Raw genomic sequence first — 19497 nt, forward strand, 5'->3', positions numbered from 1 at the left:
AGTAGCAGTAGCTTTCTGACCTTTACATTTCCCAGAGAAACAAAGAGGGCAGAAGACTGGCGAAAATCCTTAGTCATCTGTAAGTAGAATTTAAGAGCACGTACAACATCCAAAGATTCTTTGGAAGAAGAAGGATTAGGACACAGAGAGGGAATAACAATTTCCTGATTGATATTTCTATTAGAAGCAATCTTAGGAAGGAAACCTAACTTAGTACGAAGAACTGCCTTATCGGCATGAAAAATAAGATAAGGGGAATCACACTACAGAGCTGAGAGTTCCGAGACTCTTCGAGCAGAAAGATATCAACAAGAAACAAAACCTTCCAAGATAACAACTTAATGTCTATGGAATTCAACGGCTCAAACGGAGCCAGATGTAACACTTTAAAAACAAGGTTAAGGCTCCAAGGAGGAGCAACAGACTTAAAGACAGGCCTGATTTTGACCAAGGCCTGACAAAAAGATTGCACATCTGGCACATCCGCCAAACGTTTATGTAGTAAAACTGATAAAGCAGAAATCTGACCCTTCAGGGTCCTGACTGACAATCCTTTCTCCAGGCCTGATTTTGACCAAGGCCTGACAAAAAGATTGCACATCTGGCACATCCGCCAAACGTTTATGTAGTAAAACTGATAAAGCAGAAATCTGACCCTTCAGGGTCCTGACTGACAATTCCTTCTCCAGGCCTTCCTGAAGAAAACATAAAAATCTAGGAATTCTAATTCTACTCCAAGATTAGCCCTTGGATTCACACCAATAAAGATATTTATGCCATATCTTATGGTAAATCTTTCTAGTAACAAGCTTGCAAGCCTGAATCATGGTCTCAATGACCAACTCAGAAAAAACACGCTTAGACAGAATTAAGCATTCAATCTCCAACCAGTCAGATTCAGAGGAACAAGATTTGGATGAAGGAAGGGACCCTGAATCAGGAGGTCCTTCCTCAGAGGTAGTCTCCAAGGTGGGAGAGATGATATCTCCACTAGGTCTGCAAACCAGATCTTGCGAGGCCACGCAGGGGCTATTAGAATCACCAACGCACTCTCCTGTTTGATATGAGCAATGACTCGTGGAAGGACAGCAAACGGAGGAAACAGGTATGCCAACCTGAAAACCCAAGGAACCGCCAGAGCATCTATCAGAAAGGCCTGCAGATCTCTTGACCTTGAACCGTACCTTGGAAGCTTGGCGTTCTGATGGGGTGCCATCAGATCTAATTCCAGCACCCCCCCATTTGAGGACTAAGCTGGAAAACACCTCCGGATGGAGTTCCCACTCCCTGGGATGAAAAGTCTGTCTGCTCAGACAATCTGCTTCCCAGTTGTCTACTCCTGGAATGTGGATGGCAGATAAACAGCAATTGTGGGTCTCGAACCTGATAAACTGGGCTGAGGACAACTGAGACCAAGCCAATAGAGCATTGTAAATAACCTTCAACTCTGAGTTCCAGACTGCTCCTCAGCCCAGAAGGCTGGCGTCCATGGTCACGATCACCCAGGAAGGTCTCTGAAAGAATGCGCCCTGAGTCAGATGTTCCTGAGAAATCCACCATGGGAGAGAATCCCTTGATGACTGATATAACTCTATTCTCTGAGATAGATTTGCATGGTTGCCATTCCATTGTCTGAGCATGCACAACTGGAGAGCTCTCAAATGGAATCGAGCAAAAGGAATGATGTCCATGGAAGCCACCATCAGACCGATAACCTCCATACATTGAGCCACTGAAGGATGAGCAGAAACCTGAAGAGAGAGGCAAGAGGAAATTATTTTGTTTTTCCTGACCTCTGTCAGATAAATCTTCATCAATAGAGAATCTATTATGGTCCTTAAGAACACTACTCTTGTAGCAGGGTAAAGGGAGTTTTTTTCCAGACTCACATTCCATCCGTGGGAAAGAAGAAAAGACAACAATATCTCTGTGTGAGATTTTGCTAGTTGAAAAGATGGCACCTGAACCAATATGTCGTCCAGGTAGGGTGCCACAGCAATTCCATAAGAACGGATCACTGCCAAAAAAGACCCCAGAACCTTTGAAAAAATTCTGGGAGCCGTGGCTAGACCAAATGGAAGGGTCACGAACTGGAAATGTTTCTCCAGAAAAACAAATCTCAGGAATCTGTGATGGTCCCTGTGAATAGGAACATGAAGATGTGCATCCTTTAGGTCTATGGTTGTCATGAACTGACCCTCTTGTACTAAAGGAAGAATGGAGCATATAGTCTCCATCATGGAGGATGGAACTTTGAGAAACTTGTTTAGACACTTCAACTCCAGAATGGGATGGAAAGTTCCCTCTTTTTTGGGAACCACAAAGAGGTTGGAGTAGAACCCGAGACCCTGTTCCTGCACTGGAATTGGAACTTGTTGTATACATTTCAAAAATGCCTCTCTCTTTATCTGGTCTGCAGATAATCTTGAGAGAAGGAATCTGCCTCTGGGAGGAAAAGTCTTGAATACTAATTTGTAACCCGGGGATACTATGTCCACAGTCCAGGGATCTGGGACATCTCGTATCCAGGCTTGAGAGAACTGAGAAAGTCTGCCCCCCACCTGATCTGATCCCAGATCGGGGGCAAACCCTTCATACTGATTTGGAATCAGCTGCTGGTTTATTTGATTGTTGTTCCAAGACTGATTGGGTTTCCAAGAAGACTTGGATTGTTCCTGCTTGGAAGAAGAAGGGGAAGGCTTTCCTCTAAAGTTACGAAAGGACCGAAAATTTCCCCTTTCCCCCCCCCTGTTATATCAGAGATAATTTCTGCCAAACCGAGTCCAAACAAGGTTTTGCCCTTATAAGGAAATACCAGAAGCTTGACTTTAGAGGAAACTTTCGCAGGCCAGGATTTCCACTATAACGCCTTGCGGGCTAGGACAGCAAAACTAGAAATTTTAGCTCATAGTCTAAAAACCTGTAAAATGGCATCTGCAATAAAGGAATTGGCCAACTTAAGAGCTTTAATCCTATCCTGAAGGAAGTCTCTACTGGAAGAGAATCAGACAAGGCGTCGAACCAATAAGATGCTGCACTAGTCACGGTGGCAATACACACCACAGGTTGCCATTGGAGACCATGATGAACATAAATCTTTTTCAAATAAGCCTCCAGCTTCTTGTCCATCAGATCCTTAAAAGAGCAGCTATCCTCAATAGGAAGAGTGAAAATGGCCCCTTCAACTTTGGGTACAGTATTCCAAGGGTCTTTAATGGAGTCCTCGACACTAAACATTTTATTAAATATTGGAGACAGGGAAAAAGACACCCCTGATTTCTCCCATTCCTGTGAGATAATCTCCCTAGCACGGTCCGGCACAGGAAAAACCTCAGAAGTGGAAGGTTCATCAAAGAAACTATTACGTTTACTAGATTTCTTAGGAGTGACAACAACAGGAGTATCTGAGTCACACAAAGGTGTTCAAGCTTAAATCTGAAGAATACCACCTCAGTCGCAGAAGAAGGAATTATACTGTCCAAATCTGAGATTTCACCCTCAGAAAGTCCTGATGTATCTTCCTCAGCAGACTTATGAGAAAGGGCAACTTGGGAAACAGAACTGAGGACATGCACATTACTTTCTGAATTTCTAGATTTCCTCTTGCATTTTCCCTGTAATCTGGGAATGGCAGCTAATGCCGCAGATACAGCTGAAGATACCTGGGCAGCAATTTCTGTTTTTAAATAAACTCCACTAGGAGTTATAGATGAACCACAGGACACTGCATGTGACGCCATTGAGGCTTGGGATGTAGCAGGAGAAATCTGAAGTATTATTTTAACAGCATCATCCTGAGACACATTAGGCTAAAAAAATTGACCTTTATTTTGCAAGGTTTTCTTGACACATGAAGAACAAAATTGCATAGGAGCTACTATTTGTGCATAATATAATAAACATAATAAGCATGAATTCATGAGAGCAGGCTCTTGCTCCATATCAGACATGTTGTGAAACAGTAAATAAACTTGTACAGATAAGTTTCAAAGATTTTAATATTCAATTAAAATAAGCCAAGGAAATCTATATACCTATTTCATAATATAATTTGTTATACCTGGTAGTGCTTGGTTTATAGAAAAAGAGGTCTTTCACACCTTTGCACAGGTTATTCTTCATCATTATAATTATCTCTCTATCATTACTTAACATTAGCTATTGAATAGGATAATCTATATCTTCTGTTCTAAACTTTTATTGTGACATTGTATTATGTATTTAACCTGTGCAGATGGACTATTGTATGTTACATTTTCCTTCAACCTCAATAAAAAAATAATTTTCACAAAAAAAAATAAGCCAAGGAAAAAATTAGCTATACATTTTATCCCAAATTAGGATCGATCCCCAGCTAAAATTATGTGAGAAAAGTTAAGAAAAAACATTTAAAAAACATCAAAAAAACTGCTAAAATATCAGTCAACCCCACACCTTAATTACTGAGGGGCCTTACCGCTACCAATTAAGACCGGATCACCCAGAAATGGAGAAAAATAACTTTTCCCTAAGAAACGTTATGAAGTAAAGCCGGTCATGTGACTGCAACTGCCGAGCTCAAATTACTGCTGTGACACAGAGAGGCACTAAAAATAGCTTCCTGGTACACTGAGTACCAGAAATCATTGTTTTTTCAAACCGAACAGTTTAAAATGTTGCATTGTTTTATTTAAAGCAAAGGGGAAATGAATAAGCTGCTGAAATAGAAAATTCAGCCTTACTTTCAGTTTAAACTTAAATTGTTTTATCAAGTAAATATGTGTCAGAAAATAAAGCCGAATAAAAACATTTTACCCTTTCTTTTTAAAAGAGTTAAATGTTAGTCTCACACATGCTACAGTGCCTGCTTCATGCCCCAGTGTAACCCATACAACAGGATTATCTATGTCCCAATAAAAAAACAGTGTCTTTTAATTTGTTAAGTGCATGGTCTCCCCAACTGGAAGAAAAATCACTTACCTGCTCTGCTGTCCGGCATGTAGACAGTTACAAGGTATGAGAAGACACAGTTCTTCACAGAGACCTTTGAAAAAGAATAACCGAGCAGCCAACTCTGGCTTTCTAAACAAGAGCAGCAATTGTTAGGAAAACGCAGTACCTCTTTACAAGTTCCTAACTGCTTTAAAGCTACCACTATCCGACTGCAAGGAATGACGTGGAATATGGCTATACCCCAAAACTTGCTTGTAGATTAAATAAAAATGTTTCTTCAGACACCTAAACTTCACCTCCTCCATGCACCGAAGGCAAAGAGAATGACTGGGTCTTGTGGGTAAGGGAGTGATGCTTAACAGTTTAACTGTGGTGCTCTTTGCCTCCTCCTGCTGGCCAGGAGTGATATTCCCAACAGTAATTACTCAAGCCGGGGGCTCACCATATCTTAGGAAAGAAAATTCACTTTGTAATAAACATGATCAGATCCTAGTTTATAATGTACACATATTATGCTAACATGTACACAAAGAACAGTACATCTGATTTATGAGAACAAAATGTTTGGCAGTTTTAGAATAGTTTTTTTAATAAGAGACAGTCAAGTTCAAAATAAACTTTTATGATTCAAACAGGGCATGTAATTTTAAACAACTTTCCAATTTACTTTTATCACCAATTTTGCTTTCTTCTCTTGGTGTTCTTAGTTGAAAGCTAAACCTAGATAGGCTTATATGCTAATTTATTAGACCTTGAAGGCCGCCTTTAATCTGAATGCATTTTGACAGTTTTCCACCACTAGGGGGTGTTAGTTCATGTGTGTCATTTAAACAACATTGAGCTCACGCACGTGAGGTTACCTAGGAGTCAGCACTAATTGGCCAAAATGCAAGTCTGTCAAAAGAACTGAAATAAGGGGGCAGTTTGCAGAGGCTTAGATACAAGGTAATTACAGAGTTAAAAACAAAAATTCTGGTGTTGACTGTCCTTTTAACTTCACTCATCCTAAATTGATATTATTATATAGTAAAAACACTTGTACGCAGTTATCAATTATGAAACAATTAGTCACCATGTTTTACTTTCCCATTGGCTGTGTATACTTTGCTTATGCGTGAGTCAATAAAAATCCTTAAAAATTCGGAGAAAACCCTGTTTCTAATATCTTTTTCTCTGTTTACCTAATCCGAATGTGGGAAATACAGATGTACCAGCAATGTTTAAATTCAAGTAGTTTAGCTAATTCAAATACCTGAATGCATGTCAGCTAATTTAAGCATTTGTTTGTAGTGTTATAAAATATTCAATGCTGAAAATATCTAAATAATATATCAATGAGTAAAGGAAATTAGTGCTGTTTGAAACTGAGATCCTTTTTAACCTTGTGTGTAATTAACGTTTCCCCCTATTTTAGCAATACATTCTTTGAAGTCAAGTCAATATCAAACCAAGTTTGGAAGTTCCAACGTTATCAGCTTATAATGACGTTCCATGAAAGACCAGTCCTTCCACCACCTCTGATTATTTTCAGTCATTTCACCATGATATGTAAACATCTTTGCTGTCGCTGGAGGAAGCAGGAAAGTGACCAAGAGGAACGAGATTATGGACTAAGTAAGGTTTTATTTTACTAAAATGTCTTCACTAGTCATTAACAGAACTCTACTAAAGCACATCAGCAACAATTTATATTTATTGAGCCTTACAACAACTTCTTTAAATAACTCAGTCATTTGATTTATGACACCTCAGATTTATTTACAAATAGATATGATTTCCCTTACCCTTTTTTAGATGCCTGTGAAACCCAATATATTCTACTTATGTAATCTAGACAAACTATAAAAATGCAGCATGTTCTATAAATTAGACTTTAGACTTATTCTATTTCTACATTTATTTAAAAAAAAACTTTAATACAACATAGATTGTGATAAATTACAATAGTTTACAGTGTAACATTTTATTGAAAGGTAATTTCCATCACGTAGATGAAGGTCAAAATTAAACTTTCATTCTGAAAGAGATACAATTTTGAAAAACTTTATTTCTATTACCAAATTTACCTCTTTGTATTTATAGTGTATGCAAATTCAGGTGGTTTAGAATACTGACATTTATACATGAACTAACATACATGTTGGGCTCCCACTCACGTGTTAACAATGCTAGACTTTTTGTACTCGTTGGATACTGCGCGTATTAGAAGTTGAAAGTAAAATGTTTTCACTTGAGCGCTAACCCGACATTCGCAAAAAGTCAAACTTACAATATCACAGCCACGTTAACGTATTCCCCCAATTGAGTTGAATAAAAAACACTACTGGCGCACAAACCCGATCTCAATTTTTCAAGTGCGCTAACCAACCATGAAAATATTAATATTTCACATTCCAATGTTCTTCACATACCAGAATATGTTCTATGTATTCATAAATTCATATTTCTATACATATATGATTGTTTTTGGTACTATATATATATATATATATATATATATAGTACCAAAAACAATCATATATATATATATATATATATATATATATATATATATATATATATATATATATATATATATATATATATATATATATAAAATAGAAAAACACACAACAATATCAGCGCTCACTGGGATGGGTAACAGATACCACACAATGTATACAATGAGACCAATTTACATAAGATTACAACTTGCAACAGTATCTAGATACCTGTAAGTTTACAAAATGAAAATGTCTTTTTACTTGTCATGTTACAATGGGTCAGCAATGTCCTCCTTTATATTATATTCAATAAAAATAAAACCTGAACCAAAAAGACAGTTAATCTTTATATAGATGAGGATTGAATCCACTTTTCTTGGAGCCTTTTTCCAAAAATATAACCAAGTGTCCCCTGGGAGATCTCAGTGTAATCTGAAGTGGGTAGAAGAGGGAGGGGGCGCACAAAAAAGCGGATCTGGGTGCAGTATGTTATGGCTTCACAGACAGACAGAATATATACATTCAAATGGCCACTCACTTGGTGTTACCTCAATCGATATGAGGTAAGTGTATAACGTGGGGGCTATAAACAGCCTTCTCCTGAACCAATATCCAGCGTTGTTTCTCACTCCTCTGGAGTATCCAGTGTAAAGGTATTTCACCCCTCCGGTACAGCTCTTTATTCCTTATTCCAGACCAGATATTTTTCTTCCTTTATTTTCCTGGAGCATTAATATAAAGGGGGTGCATCAGTACAATTTGTCTGTGAATTATGTCACCACTCTGTCTGATCTCACAGCAGTTGCTGGTTCCCTGCACATGTGCATAACCAGCACAGTTATATTAATATGCTTTTTACATCTGTGATTACCTTGTATCTAAGCCTCTGCAGACAGCCTCCTTATATAAGTGCTTTTGACAGACATGCAGTGTAGTCAATCAGTGAAGACTCCTAAATAACTTCATGGGAGTGAGCACAATGTTATCTATATGACACACATGAACTAACACTGTCTAACTGTGAAAAACTTTCAAAATGCTCTGAGCTAAGAGGCGGTTTTCAACGGTTTAGAAATCAGTTTGAGTCTAGCTAGGTTTAGCTTTTAAAAAATACCACAAAGGAACAAAGCAAATTTTATGATAAAAGTACATTGGAAAGTTGTTTAAAATTGCATGCCCTATCTGAATCATGAAAGTTTAGTTTTGACTTTACTGTCCCTTTAAGTACTATATAACTTAAGGGAAATGAAACCCAACATTTTACATCTATGATTCAGGTAGGGGATACAATTTAAACAGCAATTATTAGCCAATTTGCTTCATTTTGTTGGTATCCTTTGTTGAAAGGAGCAATAATGCACTACTAGAAATTAGCTAAACATATTGGGTGAGCCAATGACAACAGGCATGTGTTTGCCATTGCCAATCAGCAGCTGATTCCCAGTAGTGCAGTGCTGCTCCTAAACCTACCTATGTGTATATTTCGACAAATGACACCAAGAGATGAAGCAAATTAGAAAATAAAAGTAAATTAAATGTTGTTTAAAATTGCATGCTTTGGGGCCCATTTATCAAGCTCCGAATGGAGCTTGTGGGCCTGTGTTTTCTGGCGAGTCTTCTAAAGACTGCTGTTCCATAACCCTGTCCGCCTGCTCTGATGAGGCGGACAGGAATCGCCGGAAATCAACCCGATCGAGTACGATCGGGTTGATTGACACCTCCCTGCTGGCAGCCGATTGGCCGTGAGTCCGCAGGGGGCGGCATTGCACCAGCAGCTCTTGTGAGCTGCTGGTGCAATGTTAAATGCGGAGAGTGTATTGCTCTCCGCATTTAGTGAGGTCTTGCGGACCTGATCCGCACTGTCGGATCAGGTCCACAAGACCTTTGATAAATAGGCCCCTCTATCTGAATCATTCACTTTGGCTTTCCTGTCTCTTTGAAGGTAGTGTATATGCTCTTTAGCTACACACTGAATATCATAAATGACAGCAACACTATAGTATTCTTTATTAAACTAAGCTCTTTTCAATGGATACTTTTAGGGTAGTCTTAGGAACATGTCTTGGGCACTATATGGCAACAGTGTTTGTAACTATATATATATATATATATATATATATATATATATATATATATATATATATATATATATATATATATATATATATATATAGGAGTTGAAAAATGTGCCCAAGAGCTAGTAGTCCCATAAAAATGTCTTAGTTACCCACTTTTTCAACTCCAAATTTGCATGGTGTCATACATAAACTTGTAATACACAGGTATACACTTGTATTACACATTTGTATTAAGAATAACACCCCACACACACTCCACACATACTCCTTACACATACACTTCACATACACGCACAAATACGATCTGCACACGCACACACACACCACACAGAAACCCACACTCCACCACTACACACACACACTCCACACATGCTCCTTACACATACTCTTCACACACACATACAAATACGATCTGCACATAAACCCACACTCCACCACTCCACACACACTAAACACAAGGAGGGAATAGAGAAAGAGCAGAGGGAGGAGAGGGACAAAAAGAGAGAGACAGAAAGACAGAGAAAGAGAGAGAGAGAGAGAGAGAGAGAGAGAGAGAGAGAGAGAGAGAGAGAGAGAGAGAGAGAGAGAGAGAGAGAGAGAGAGAGAGAGAGAGAGAGAGAGAGAGAGAGAGAGAGAGAGAGAGAGAGAGAAAAAAGAGGGGGTGGGAGAGAAGTGAAGCAAAAGTGGGTAAGTAGGAACAAAGAGGATGAGAGAGCAAAAGGGGGAGAGAGTAAAAGAGGGAGCAAAGGGAATTGAGAAAAAAGGGGGGAGAGAGTGCAAAGGTGGGGGAGAGCACACATATTCTTCAACATACCTACTATAACATCCTCTCCATGTCAAAATGCTGCCATCAGAGCTGACATCCAAGGCAGAGGCTAGAACCAACCTGGGTCTCCGTCTCCCTCCTAACATGCTGCTTACGATTCAGCAGTGGTGTCTACTTGGTCCTTGTCTCACTGCTCCTGCTTGGCCCCCTTCACTCCCACCAACGCCCATTTTTCCGCCCTACTTCACCTTCTTCTCCCTCTACAGCCCTCATCTCACTGCCCAGCTCTGCCCCCCCTTCCTAGCCCTTATCTTGCCCCCTACACCGCTGACCCTCCCTCCACAGCACTCATCTTGCTGCCCAGCTAAGCAATGCCCTCCCCTCCATAGCCCATATCTTGCCATAAATGCCCGCTCAGTGGAAATATTTACATCCTGCACACGGGTAACATAATTTAAATAAATACAAACATAAATAAACACCTAAATTGTAGGATCTCTGCTGATCCATAGTTGCCCGGTGTCATCATGCAGTCATTCTAGACAACTAGATGACTGCATTTTTCAAGCGCACACACAAACATACAGTATATATATATATATATATATAGTATATATATATATATATATATATATATATATATATATATATATATATATATATATATATATATATATATATATATATAATATTCATGCCTGAAATTAAAATTAAAAGATTGTTTGTTTAATTTTTTTCAATTTTATGCTTTGCCTGAATAATGCAAGTTTTATTTTGATTTGTATACCCCATTAATCACTGCTTTGAAAAATATCTGCATCCAGCATGTGCAAATGTTGTAAGTGTGTAAATTGGTGTTAACAAGAAGTATCTCCATTAAAGTCTATGGAGATGTTTTATGTTACAAGTTTACACAGTTAACAACAGTAATTGAACCTAGGCCCTTAACCCCTTGAGGACCGATGACCGTCATGACTTAAAACGAGTAGCGGGAGCGATCAGACATCGCTTCCGCCAAAATAACAAAATTTATGCTTACCTGATAAATGTATTTCTCTTGTGGTGTATCCAGTCCACGGATCATCCATTACTTGTGGGATATTCTCCTTCCCAACAGGAAGCTGCAAGAGGATCACCCCACAGCAGAGCTATATATATAGAGCTATCTATATAGCTCCTCCTCTAACTGCCACTCCCAGTCATTCGACTGAAGACAAGCAAGAGAAAGGAGAAACCATAGGGTGCAGTGGTGACTGTAGTTTAAAAATAAAACACACCTGCCTTAAAATGACAGGGCGGGCCGTGGACTGGATACACCACAAGAGAAATAAATTTATCAGGTAAGCATAAATTTTGTTTTCTCTTGTAAGGTGTATCCAGTCCACGGATCATCCATTACTTGTGGGATACCAATACCAAAGCTATAGGACACGGATGAAGGGAGGGACAAGGCAGGTGCTTAAACGGAAGGCACCACTGCCTGCAAAACCTTTCTCCCAAAAATAGCCTCCGAAGAAGCAAAAGTATCAAATTTATAGAATTTTGAAAAAGTATGAAGCGAAGACCAAGTCGCCGCCTTACAAATCTGTTCAACAGAAGCCTCATTCTTAAAAGCCCATGTGGAAGCTACCGCTCTAGTAGAATGAGCTTTAATCCTTTCAGGAGGCTGCTGGCCAGCAGTCTCATAAGCTAAGCGTATTATACTCCTTAGCCAAAAAGAAAGAGAAGGTCCTGAAGCCTTTTGGCCTCTCCTCTGTCCAGAGTAGACAACAAACAATGCAGATGTTTGACGAAAATCTTTAGTAGCTTGTAAATAAAACTTTAAAGCACAAACCACATCAAGATTGTGTAAAAGACGTTCCTTCTTTGAAGAAGGATTAGGACACAGTGACGGTACAACAATCTCCTGATTGATATTTTTATTAGATACCACCTTAGGTATAAAACCAGGTTTGGTACGTAACACTACCTTATCGGAATGAAAAATGAGATAAGGAGAATCACATTGTAAAGCAGATAACTCCGAAACTCTTCGAGCCGAGGAGATAGCTACCAAAAACGAAACTTTCCAAGATAAGAGCTTAATATCTATGGAATGCAAGGGTTCAAACGGAACCCCTTGAAGAACCTTAAGAACTAAATTTAAACTCCAAGGCGGAGCAACAGGTTTAAACACAGGCTTAATTCTGACTAAAGCCTGACAAAACGCCTGCACGTCTGGAACCTCAGCCAGACGTTTGTGCAAAAGAATAGACAGAGCAGAAATCTGTCCCTTTAAGGAACTTGCTGACAAACCCTTCTCCAATCCATCTTGGAGAAAGGATAATATCCTAGGAATCCTGACCTTACTCCATGAGTAACCCTTGGATTCACACCAATGAAGATATTTACACCATATCTTATGATAGATTTTCCTGGTATCAATGACCGACTCGGAGAAGCCACGCTTTGATAAAATCAAGTGTTCAATCTCCAAGCAGTCAGCCGCAGAGAAATTAGATTTAGATGGTTGAAAGGACCCTGAAGTAGAAGGTCCTGCCTCAGAGGCAGAGTCCATGGTGGAAAGGATGACATGTCCACCAGATCTGCATTCCAAGTCCTGCGTGGCCACGCAGGTGCTATCAAAATCACTGATGCTCTCTCCTGCTTGACCTTGGCAATCAGACGAGGAAGCAGAGGAAACGGTGGAAACACATAAGCCAGCTTGAAGGACCAAGGCGCTGCTAGAGCATCTATCAGCGCTGCCTTGGGATCCCTGGACCTGGATCCGTAACAAGGAAGCTTGGCGTTCTGGCGAGATGCCATGAGATCCAGTTCTGGTTTGCCCCAACGTTGAATCAACTGTGCAAACACCTCCAGATGGAGCTCCCACTCCCCCAGATGAAAAGTCTGTCGACTTAGAAAATCCGCCTCCCAGTTCTCTACTCCTGGGATATGGATAGCTGATAGGTGGCAAGAGTGAATCTCTGCCCAACGAATTATCTTTGAAACCTCCAACATCGCTAGGGAACTCCTTCTTCCCCCTTGATGGTTGATGTAAGCTACAGTCGTGATGTTGTCCAACTGAAATCTGATGAACCTCACTGCCGCTAGCTGAGGCCAAGCCTGAAGAGCATTGAATATCGCTCTTAGTTCCAGAATGTTTATCGGAAGGAGAGCCTCCTCCTGAGTCCATGACCCCTGAGCCTTCAGAGAGTTCCAGACTGCCCCCCAGCCCAGAAGGCTGGCATCTGTTTTTACTATTGTCCAATCTGGCCTGCGGAAGGTCATACCTTTGGACAGATGGACTCGAGATAGCCACCAGAGAAGAGAATCCCTGGTCTCTTGATCCAGATTTAGTAGAGGGGATAAATCTGTGTAATCCCCATTCCACTGACTGAGCATGCAGAGTTGCAGCGGTCTGAGATGTAGGCGGGCAAACAGCACTATGTCCATTGCCGCTACCATTAAGCCGATTACTTCCATACAATGAGCCACCGAAGGGCGAGAAGTAGAATAAAAAACACGGCAGGAATTTAGAAGTTTTGACAACCTGGCCTCTGTCAGGTAAATCCTCATTTCTACAGAATCTATCAGAGTTCCCAGGAAGGAAACTCTTGTGAGAGGGGATAGAGAACTCTTCTTTTCGTTCACTTTCCACCCATGAGACCTCAGGAATGTCAGAACAATGTCCGTATGGGACTTGGCAATTTGGAAATTCGACGCCTGTATCAGAATGTCGTCTAAGTAAGGGGCTACTGCTATGCCCCGCGGCCTTAGGACCGTCAGAATTGACCCCAGAACCTTCGTAAAGATTCTTGGTGCCGTAGCTAACCCAAAGGGAAGAGCCACAAACTGGTAATGCCTGTCTAGGAAGGCGAACCTGAGAAACCGATGATGATCTTTGTGTATCAGAATGTGAAGATAAGCATCCTTTAAGTCCACGGTAGTCATGTATTGATCCTCCTGGATCATAGGTAGGATGGTTAGAATAGTCTCCATCTTGAAAGATGGGACCCTGAGAAATTTGTTTAGGATCTTGAGATCTAAGATTGGTCTGAAGGTTCCCTCTTTCTTGGGAACCACAAATAGATTTTAATAGAATCCTTGCCCCTGTTCCTCCTTTGGAACTGGGTGGATTACTCCCATAACTAGGAGGTCTTGAACACAATGTAAGAATGCCTCTCTTTTTATCTGGTCTGCAGATAATTGTGAAAAGTGAAATCTTCCTTTTGGGGAAGAAGCTTTGAAGTCCAGAAGATATCCCTGGGACACAATTTCCAACGCCCAGGGATCCTGGACGTCTCTTGCCCAAGCCTGGGTGAAGAGAGAAAGTCTTCCCCCTACTAGATCCATTACCGGATCGGGGGCCAATCTTTCATGCTGTCTTAGACGCAGCAGCAGGCTTCTTGGCCTGTTTACTTTTGTTCCAAGCCTGGTTAGGTCTCCAGACCGGCTTGGACTGGGCAAAATTTCCCTCTTTTTTTGTATTAGAGGAAGATGATGCCACGCTCGTCTTAAAGTTTCGAAAGGCACGAAAATTAGTTTGTTTGGTCCTTAATTTGTTAGACCTATCCTGAGGAAGGGCATGACCTTTTCCTCCAGTAATATCAGAAATGATCTCCTTCAGTCCAGGCCCAATTAGGGTCTGCCCCTTGAAGGGAATATTGAGAAGCTTAGACTTTGAAGTAACGTCAGCTGACCAGGATTTAAGCCATAGCGCCCTACGTGCCTGAATAGCAAAACCTGAGTACTTAGCCGTTAGTTTAATTAAATGAACAACGGCGTCAGAAACAAATTAATTGGCTAGCTTAAGCGCTTTAAGCTTGTCAAGTATATCATCCAATGGAGTTTCTACCTGTAAGGCCTCGAACCAGAAGGCCGCAGCAGCAGTGACCGGGGAAATGCATGCAAGAGGCTGGAGAATAAAACCTTGTTGAATAAACATTTTCTTAAGGTAACCCTTTAACTTTTTATCCATTGGATCTAGGAAAGCACAACTGTCCTCGACGGGGATAGTTGTACGCTTAGCTAGGGTAGAAACTGCTCCCTCCACCTTAGGGACCGTTTGCCATAAGTCCTGTGTAGCGGCATCTATTGGAAACATTTTCTTAAAAATAGGAGGGGAAGAGAACGGTACACCTGGTCTATCCCATTCCTTAGTAATAATTTCTGAAAACCTTTTAGGTATTGGAAAAACATCAGTGTAAACAGGCACTGCATAGTATTTATCCAATCTACACAATTTCTCTGGCACTATAATGGTGTCACAGTCATCCAGAGTATCTAAAACCTCCCTGAGCAACACGTGGAGGTGTTCAAGCTTAAATTTAAATGTTGACATATCAGAATCAGGTTGAAGCATCTTCCCTAAGTCAGAAAAATCACCCACAGAAAGAAGCTCTCCTGCCTCAGCTTCTGCATATTGTGAGGGGATATCAGACATAGCTACTAAAGCATCAGAGTGCTCTGTATTTTTTCTAGCCCCAGAGCTGTCTCGCTTTCCTTGTAACCCTGGTAGTTTGGACAATACCGCTGTAAGGGTATGATCCATAACTGCCGCCATGTCTTGTAAAGTAAACGCCATGGGCGCGCTAGATGTACTTGGCGCCTCTTGAGCGGGAGTCCCTTGAGCGGGAGTCAAAGGTTCTGACACGTGGGGCGAGTTAGTCGGCATAACTTCCCCCTTGTCAGTTTCCTCTGGTGATAAATCTTTTAAAGACAGAATATGATCTTTATAACTTAAAGTAAAATCAGTACATTTGGTACACATTCTAAGAGGGGGTTCCACAATGGCTTCTAAACATAATGAACAGGATTTTCCTCTATGTCAGACATGTTTAAACAGACTAGCAATGAGACCAGCAAGCTTGGAAAACACTTTGATAAATGTAAACAAGCAAAAAATAAAAACGGTACTGTGCCTTTAAGAGAAACAAATTTTGTCAGAAATTGAAAAACAGTGATAAAAAGCAGTAAATCTCACTAAATTTTTACAGTGTGTATAATAGACTAACAGAGCATTGCACCCACTTGCAAATGGATGATTAACCCCTTAGTTTCAAAACCGGATAAAAAAAACGATATAAACGTTTTTCAACAGTCACAACAAACTGCCACAGCTCTGCTGTGGCCCTACCTGCCCATATAACGACTTTATAATAAGTGTTTAAGCAGAGCGCTGGTTAGAGGGAGGATACCACACAACTTACAAAGAGGAAAGATCCTTCTATCTTTCCAAATAGAATGAAGTTAGGACGGGGTAGTAAGTGCGCTAAAAAGAAGCTAAAGGTATCCTAAAAAAATGATTATCTATAGTATATATATTAAAATTGTAAAAAGTATCTAAGTGCAAGAAGTATCTTATGTGATAAAGTGAATGGATATCTATCCAAGTGTTAGGTGAAAAACCATATAATATTTCTGATCCCTACAATGGGAGACTATAAAAACTCAAAACTGTGTTCTATTCTAAAAGGAAATTGCTAAAAATATATGACATTTAACAGTGTTACAATATACTGGTGGGAAATAATCTATAATACTATGAAGTAGATTAGTGTAGTTACTTTATAACTAAAGTGTCAGACAGAAACAATGTGTATTTGCTATAGTGCCACAAAATAATGCTAGAAACAAATATGCACTAATAATATATACTATATAACCAAAAGTGAATGCTTGAATAATAATCTAAAAATACTTGAGGCCTGTTTTGATATAAAAAGATATTTTTATTTTGTAACACCAAAAAATCAAAGTTTAATTTAAACTAAAAATAAGGGGACGTCTCCCCAAAGATAAAATGTTAAAATCAATATTGAGCAGGTTGAAATTCCACAGCAGATATGGTATAAGCAAAAATGCTTAGCTGAAAAATGTGTTTGTAATCCACTCTGTTTATACAGGGAAAGTCAGTCTCTTTATATTGCATCAAGTATTTGTGAAATTCCGTTGCCTTGTAAATAGGCTTTGCTGACCAGGCTCGAAGCTGAGCGATAAAACAATGGTAAGACTTCTTATAACACGATACAGTCAGTGTACCTTATTAATCTTAGTGTTTTAAGGTTCTTTTTACTCACTTCACCTCTCGTGTAAGACCGATGTCGTCTGTTAGGATCCAAATTCCAAACCGAATCAGTGCGCCGCGTGTGTCTTGGCGTCTGACGTCATCGGTATACTTGACAGCTTTCAATGCTGGTTATTGGCTTTCTGGATGTTCAAATCTTTAGATGTTATAGAGATAGTTACCTCTTCTATTGTAGCCAGATATGATTCCCTGCACTTAGTGCTTAATGCACGCAGGAAAAAAAGAAGGTATAAGAGGTTGTTAGATACGTGGATAACCCGGGTTATAATGAAATGCTCTGGAGAAACTTCAGAAATGAAATGTCCTCATTCAAGTGGTATTTTAGCAAATAACACAGCCACTCTTGAAAAAGCTCCCTGGTGAGCGAAACGCGTTGATCTGAGTGGCTGTGTTATTTGCTAAAATACCACTTGAATGAGGACATTTCATTTCTGAAGTTTCTCCAGAGCATTTCATTATAACCCGGGTTATCCACGTATCTAACAACCTCTTATACCTTCTTTTTTTCCTGCGTGCATTAAGCACTAAGTGCAGGGAATCATATCTGGCTACAATAGAAGAGGTAACTATCTCTATAACATCTAAAGATTTGAACATCCAGAAAGCCGATAACCAGCATTGAAAGCTGTCAAGTATACCGATGACGTCAGACGCCAAGACACACGCGGCGCACTGATTCGGTTTGGAATTTGGATCCTAACAGACGACATCGGTCTTACACGAGAGGTGAAGTGAGTAAAAAGAACCTTAAAATACTAAGAATAATAAGGTACACTGACTGTATCGTGTTATAAGAAGTCTTACCATTGTTTTATCGCTCAGCTTCGAGCCTGATCAGCAAAGCCTATTTACAAGGCAACGGCATTTCACAAATACTTGATGCAATATAAAGAGACTGACTTTCCCTGTATAAACAGAGTGGATTACAAACACATTTTTCAGCTAAGCATTTTTGCTTATACCATATCTGCTGTGGAATTTCAACCTGCTCAATATTGATTTTAACATTTTATCTTTGGGGAGACGTCCCCTTATTTTTAGTTTAAATTAAACTTTGATTTTTTGGTGTTACAAAATAAAAATATCTTTTTATATCAAAACAGGCCTCAAGTATTTTTAGATTATAATTCAAGCATTCACTTTTGGTTATATAGTATATATTATTAGTGCATATTTGTTTCTAGCATTATTTTGTGGCACTATAGCAAATACACATTGTTTCTGTCTGACACTTTAGTTATAAAGTAACTACACTAATCTACTTCATAGTATTATAGATTATTTCCCACCAGTATATTGTAACACTGTTAAATGTCATATATTTTTAGCAATTTCCTTTTAGAATAGAACACAGTTTTGAGTTTTTATAGTCTCCCATTGTAGGGATCAGAAATATTATATGGTTTTTCACCTAACACTTGGATAGATATCCATTCACTTTATCACATAAGATACTTCTTGCACTTAGATACTTTTTACAATTTTAATATATATACTATATATAATCCATTTTTTTAGGATACCTTTAGCTTCTTTTTAGCGCACTTACTACCCCCTCCTAACTTCATATAACGACTTTGAAAGGCACAAAAACCCTTTAGAGAGGTCCTAAGTGTTCAGGGGACTCCTTCAGGGAAACTGGATGTTTCAAGCTGCAAAATCTAATGCGCATTTAGGCGAGAAAATAGGCCCCTCCCAACCTGTATTCACAGTGAGAGGGCCTAACAAAACTATCCCTAGGCAAAATCTAGCCAGCCATGTGGAAAAAACTGGGCCCCAATAAAGTTTTATCACCAATATGTATAAAAAAACGTTTAAACACTTCCAGCAAACGTTTTATTTTTCAGTAATGTGAGAAAGTAATAAGAATATTACCTTTTACAGCAAGCATGATACTAGTCGTTATTAAATCACTGTAATCAGGCTTACCTTAAACAAAATCCGGTATTAACAGCATTTTCTAGGATATTCATTTCTCTAGAAAAATTTAAACTGCACATACCTCATAGCAGGAGACCCTGCACGCCATTCCCCCAGCTGAAGTTACCTCTCCAGTTATGTGTGAGAACAGCAATGGATATTAGTTACAACCTGCTAAGATCATCAAAGACCACAGGCAGACTCTTCTTCTACTTTCTGCCTGAGGCTAAAATAGTACAACTCCGGTAC

General features: G+C 39.5%; 1 protein-coding gene across 4 annotated transcripts in view; it reads left to right on the forward strand.

Annotated features, from left to right (window-relative positions):
* The window catches only part of TRPM3 (transient receptor potential cation channel subfamily M member 3), an 814585-nt gene that overhangs the window by 771605 nt on the left and 23483 nt on the right, over window positions 1-19497 (forward strand). For all 4 annotated transcript variants that reach the window (XM_053702508.1, XM_053702509.1, XM_053702510.1 and 1 more), the window contains one exon: window positions 6347-6546. In XM_053702508.1, coding sequence (XP_053558483.1) covers window positions 6347-6546 — 200 coding nt within the window. The remainder of the gene's footprint in view (window positions 1-6346; window positions 6547-19497) is intronic.

This window comes from Bombina bombina, chromosome 2 (genome assembly GCF_027579735.1).
Source record: "Bombina bombina isolate aBomBom1 chromosome 2, aBomBom1.pri, whole genome shotgun sequence".
Taxonomy (NCBI): Eukaryota; Metazoa; Chordata; class Amphibia; order Anura; family Bombinatoridae; genus Bombina; species Bombina bombina.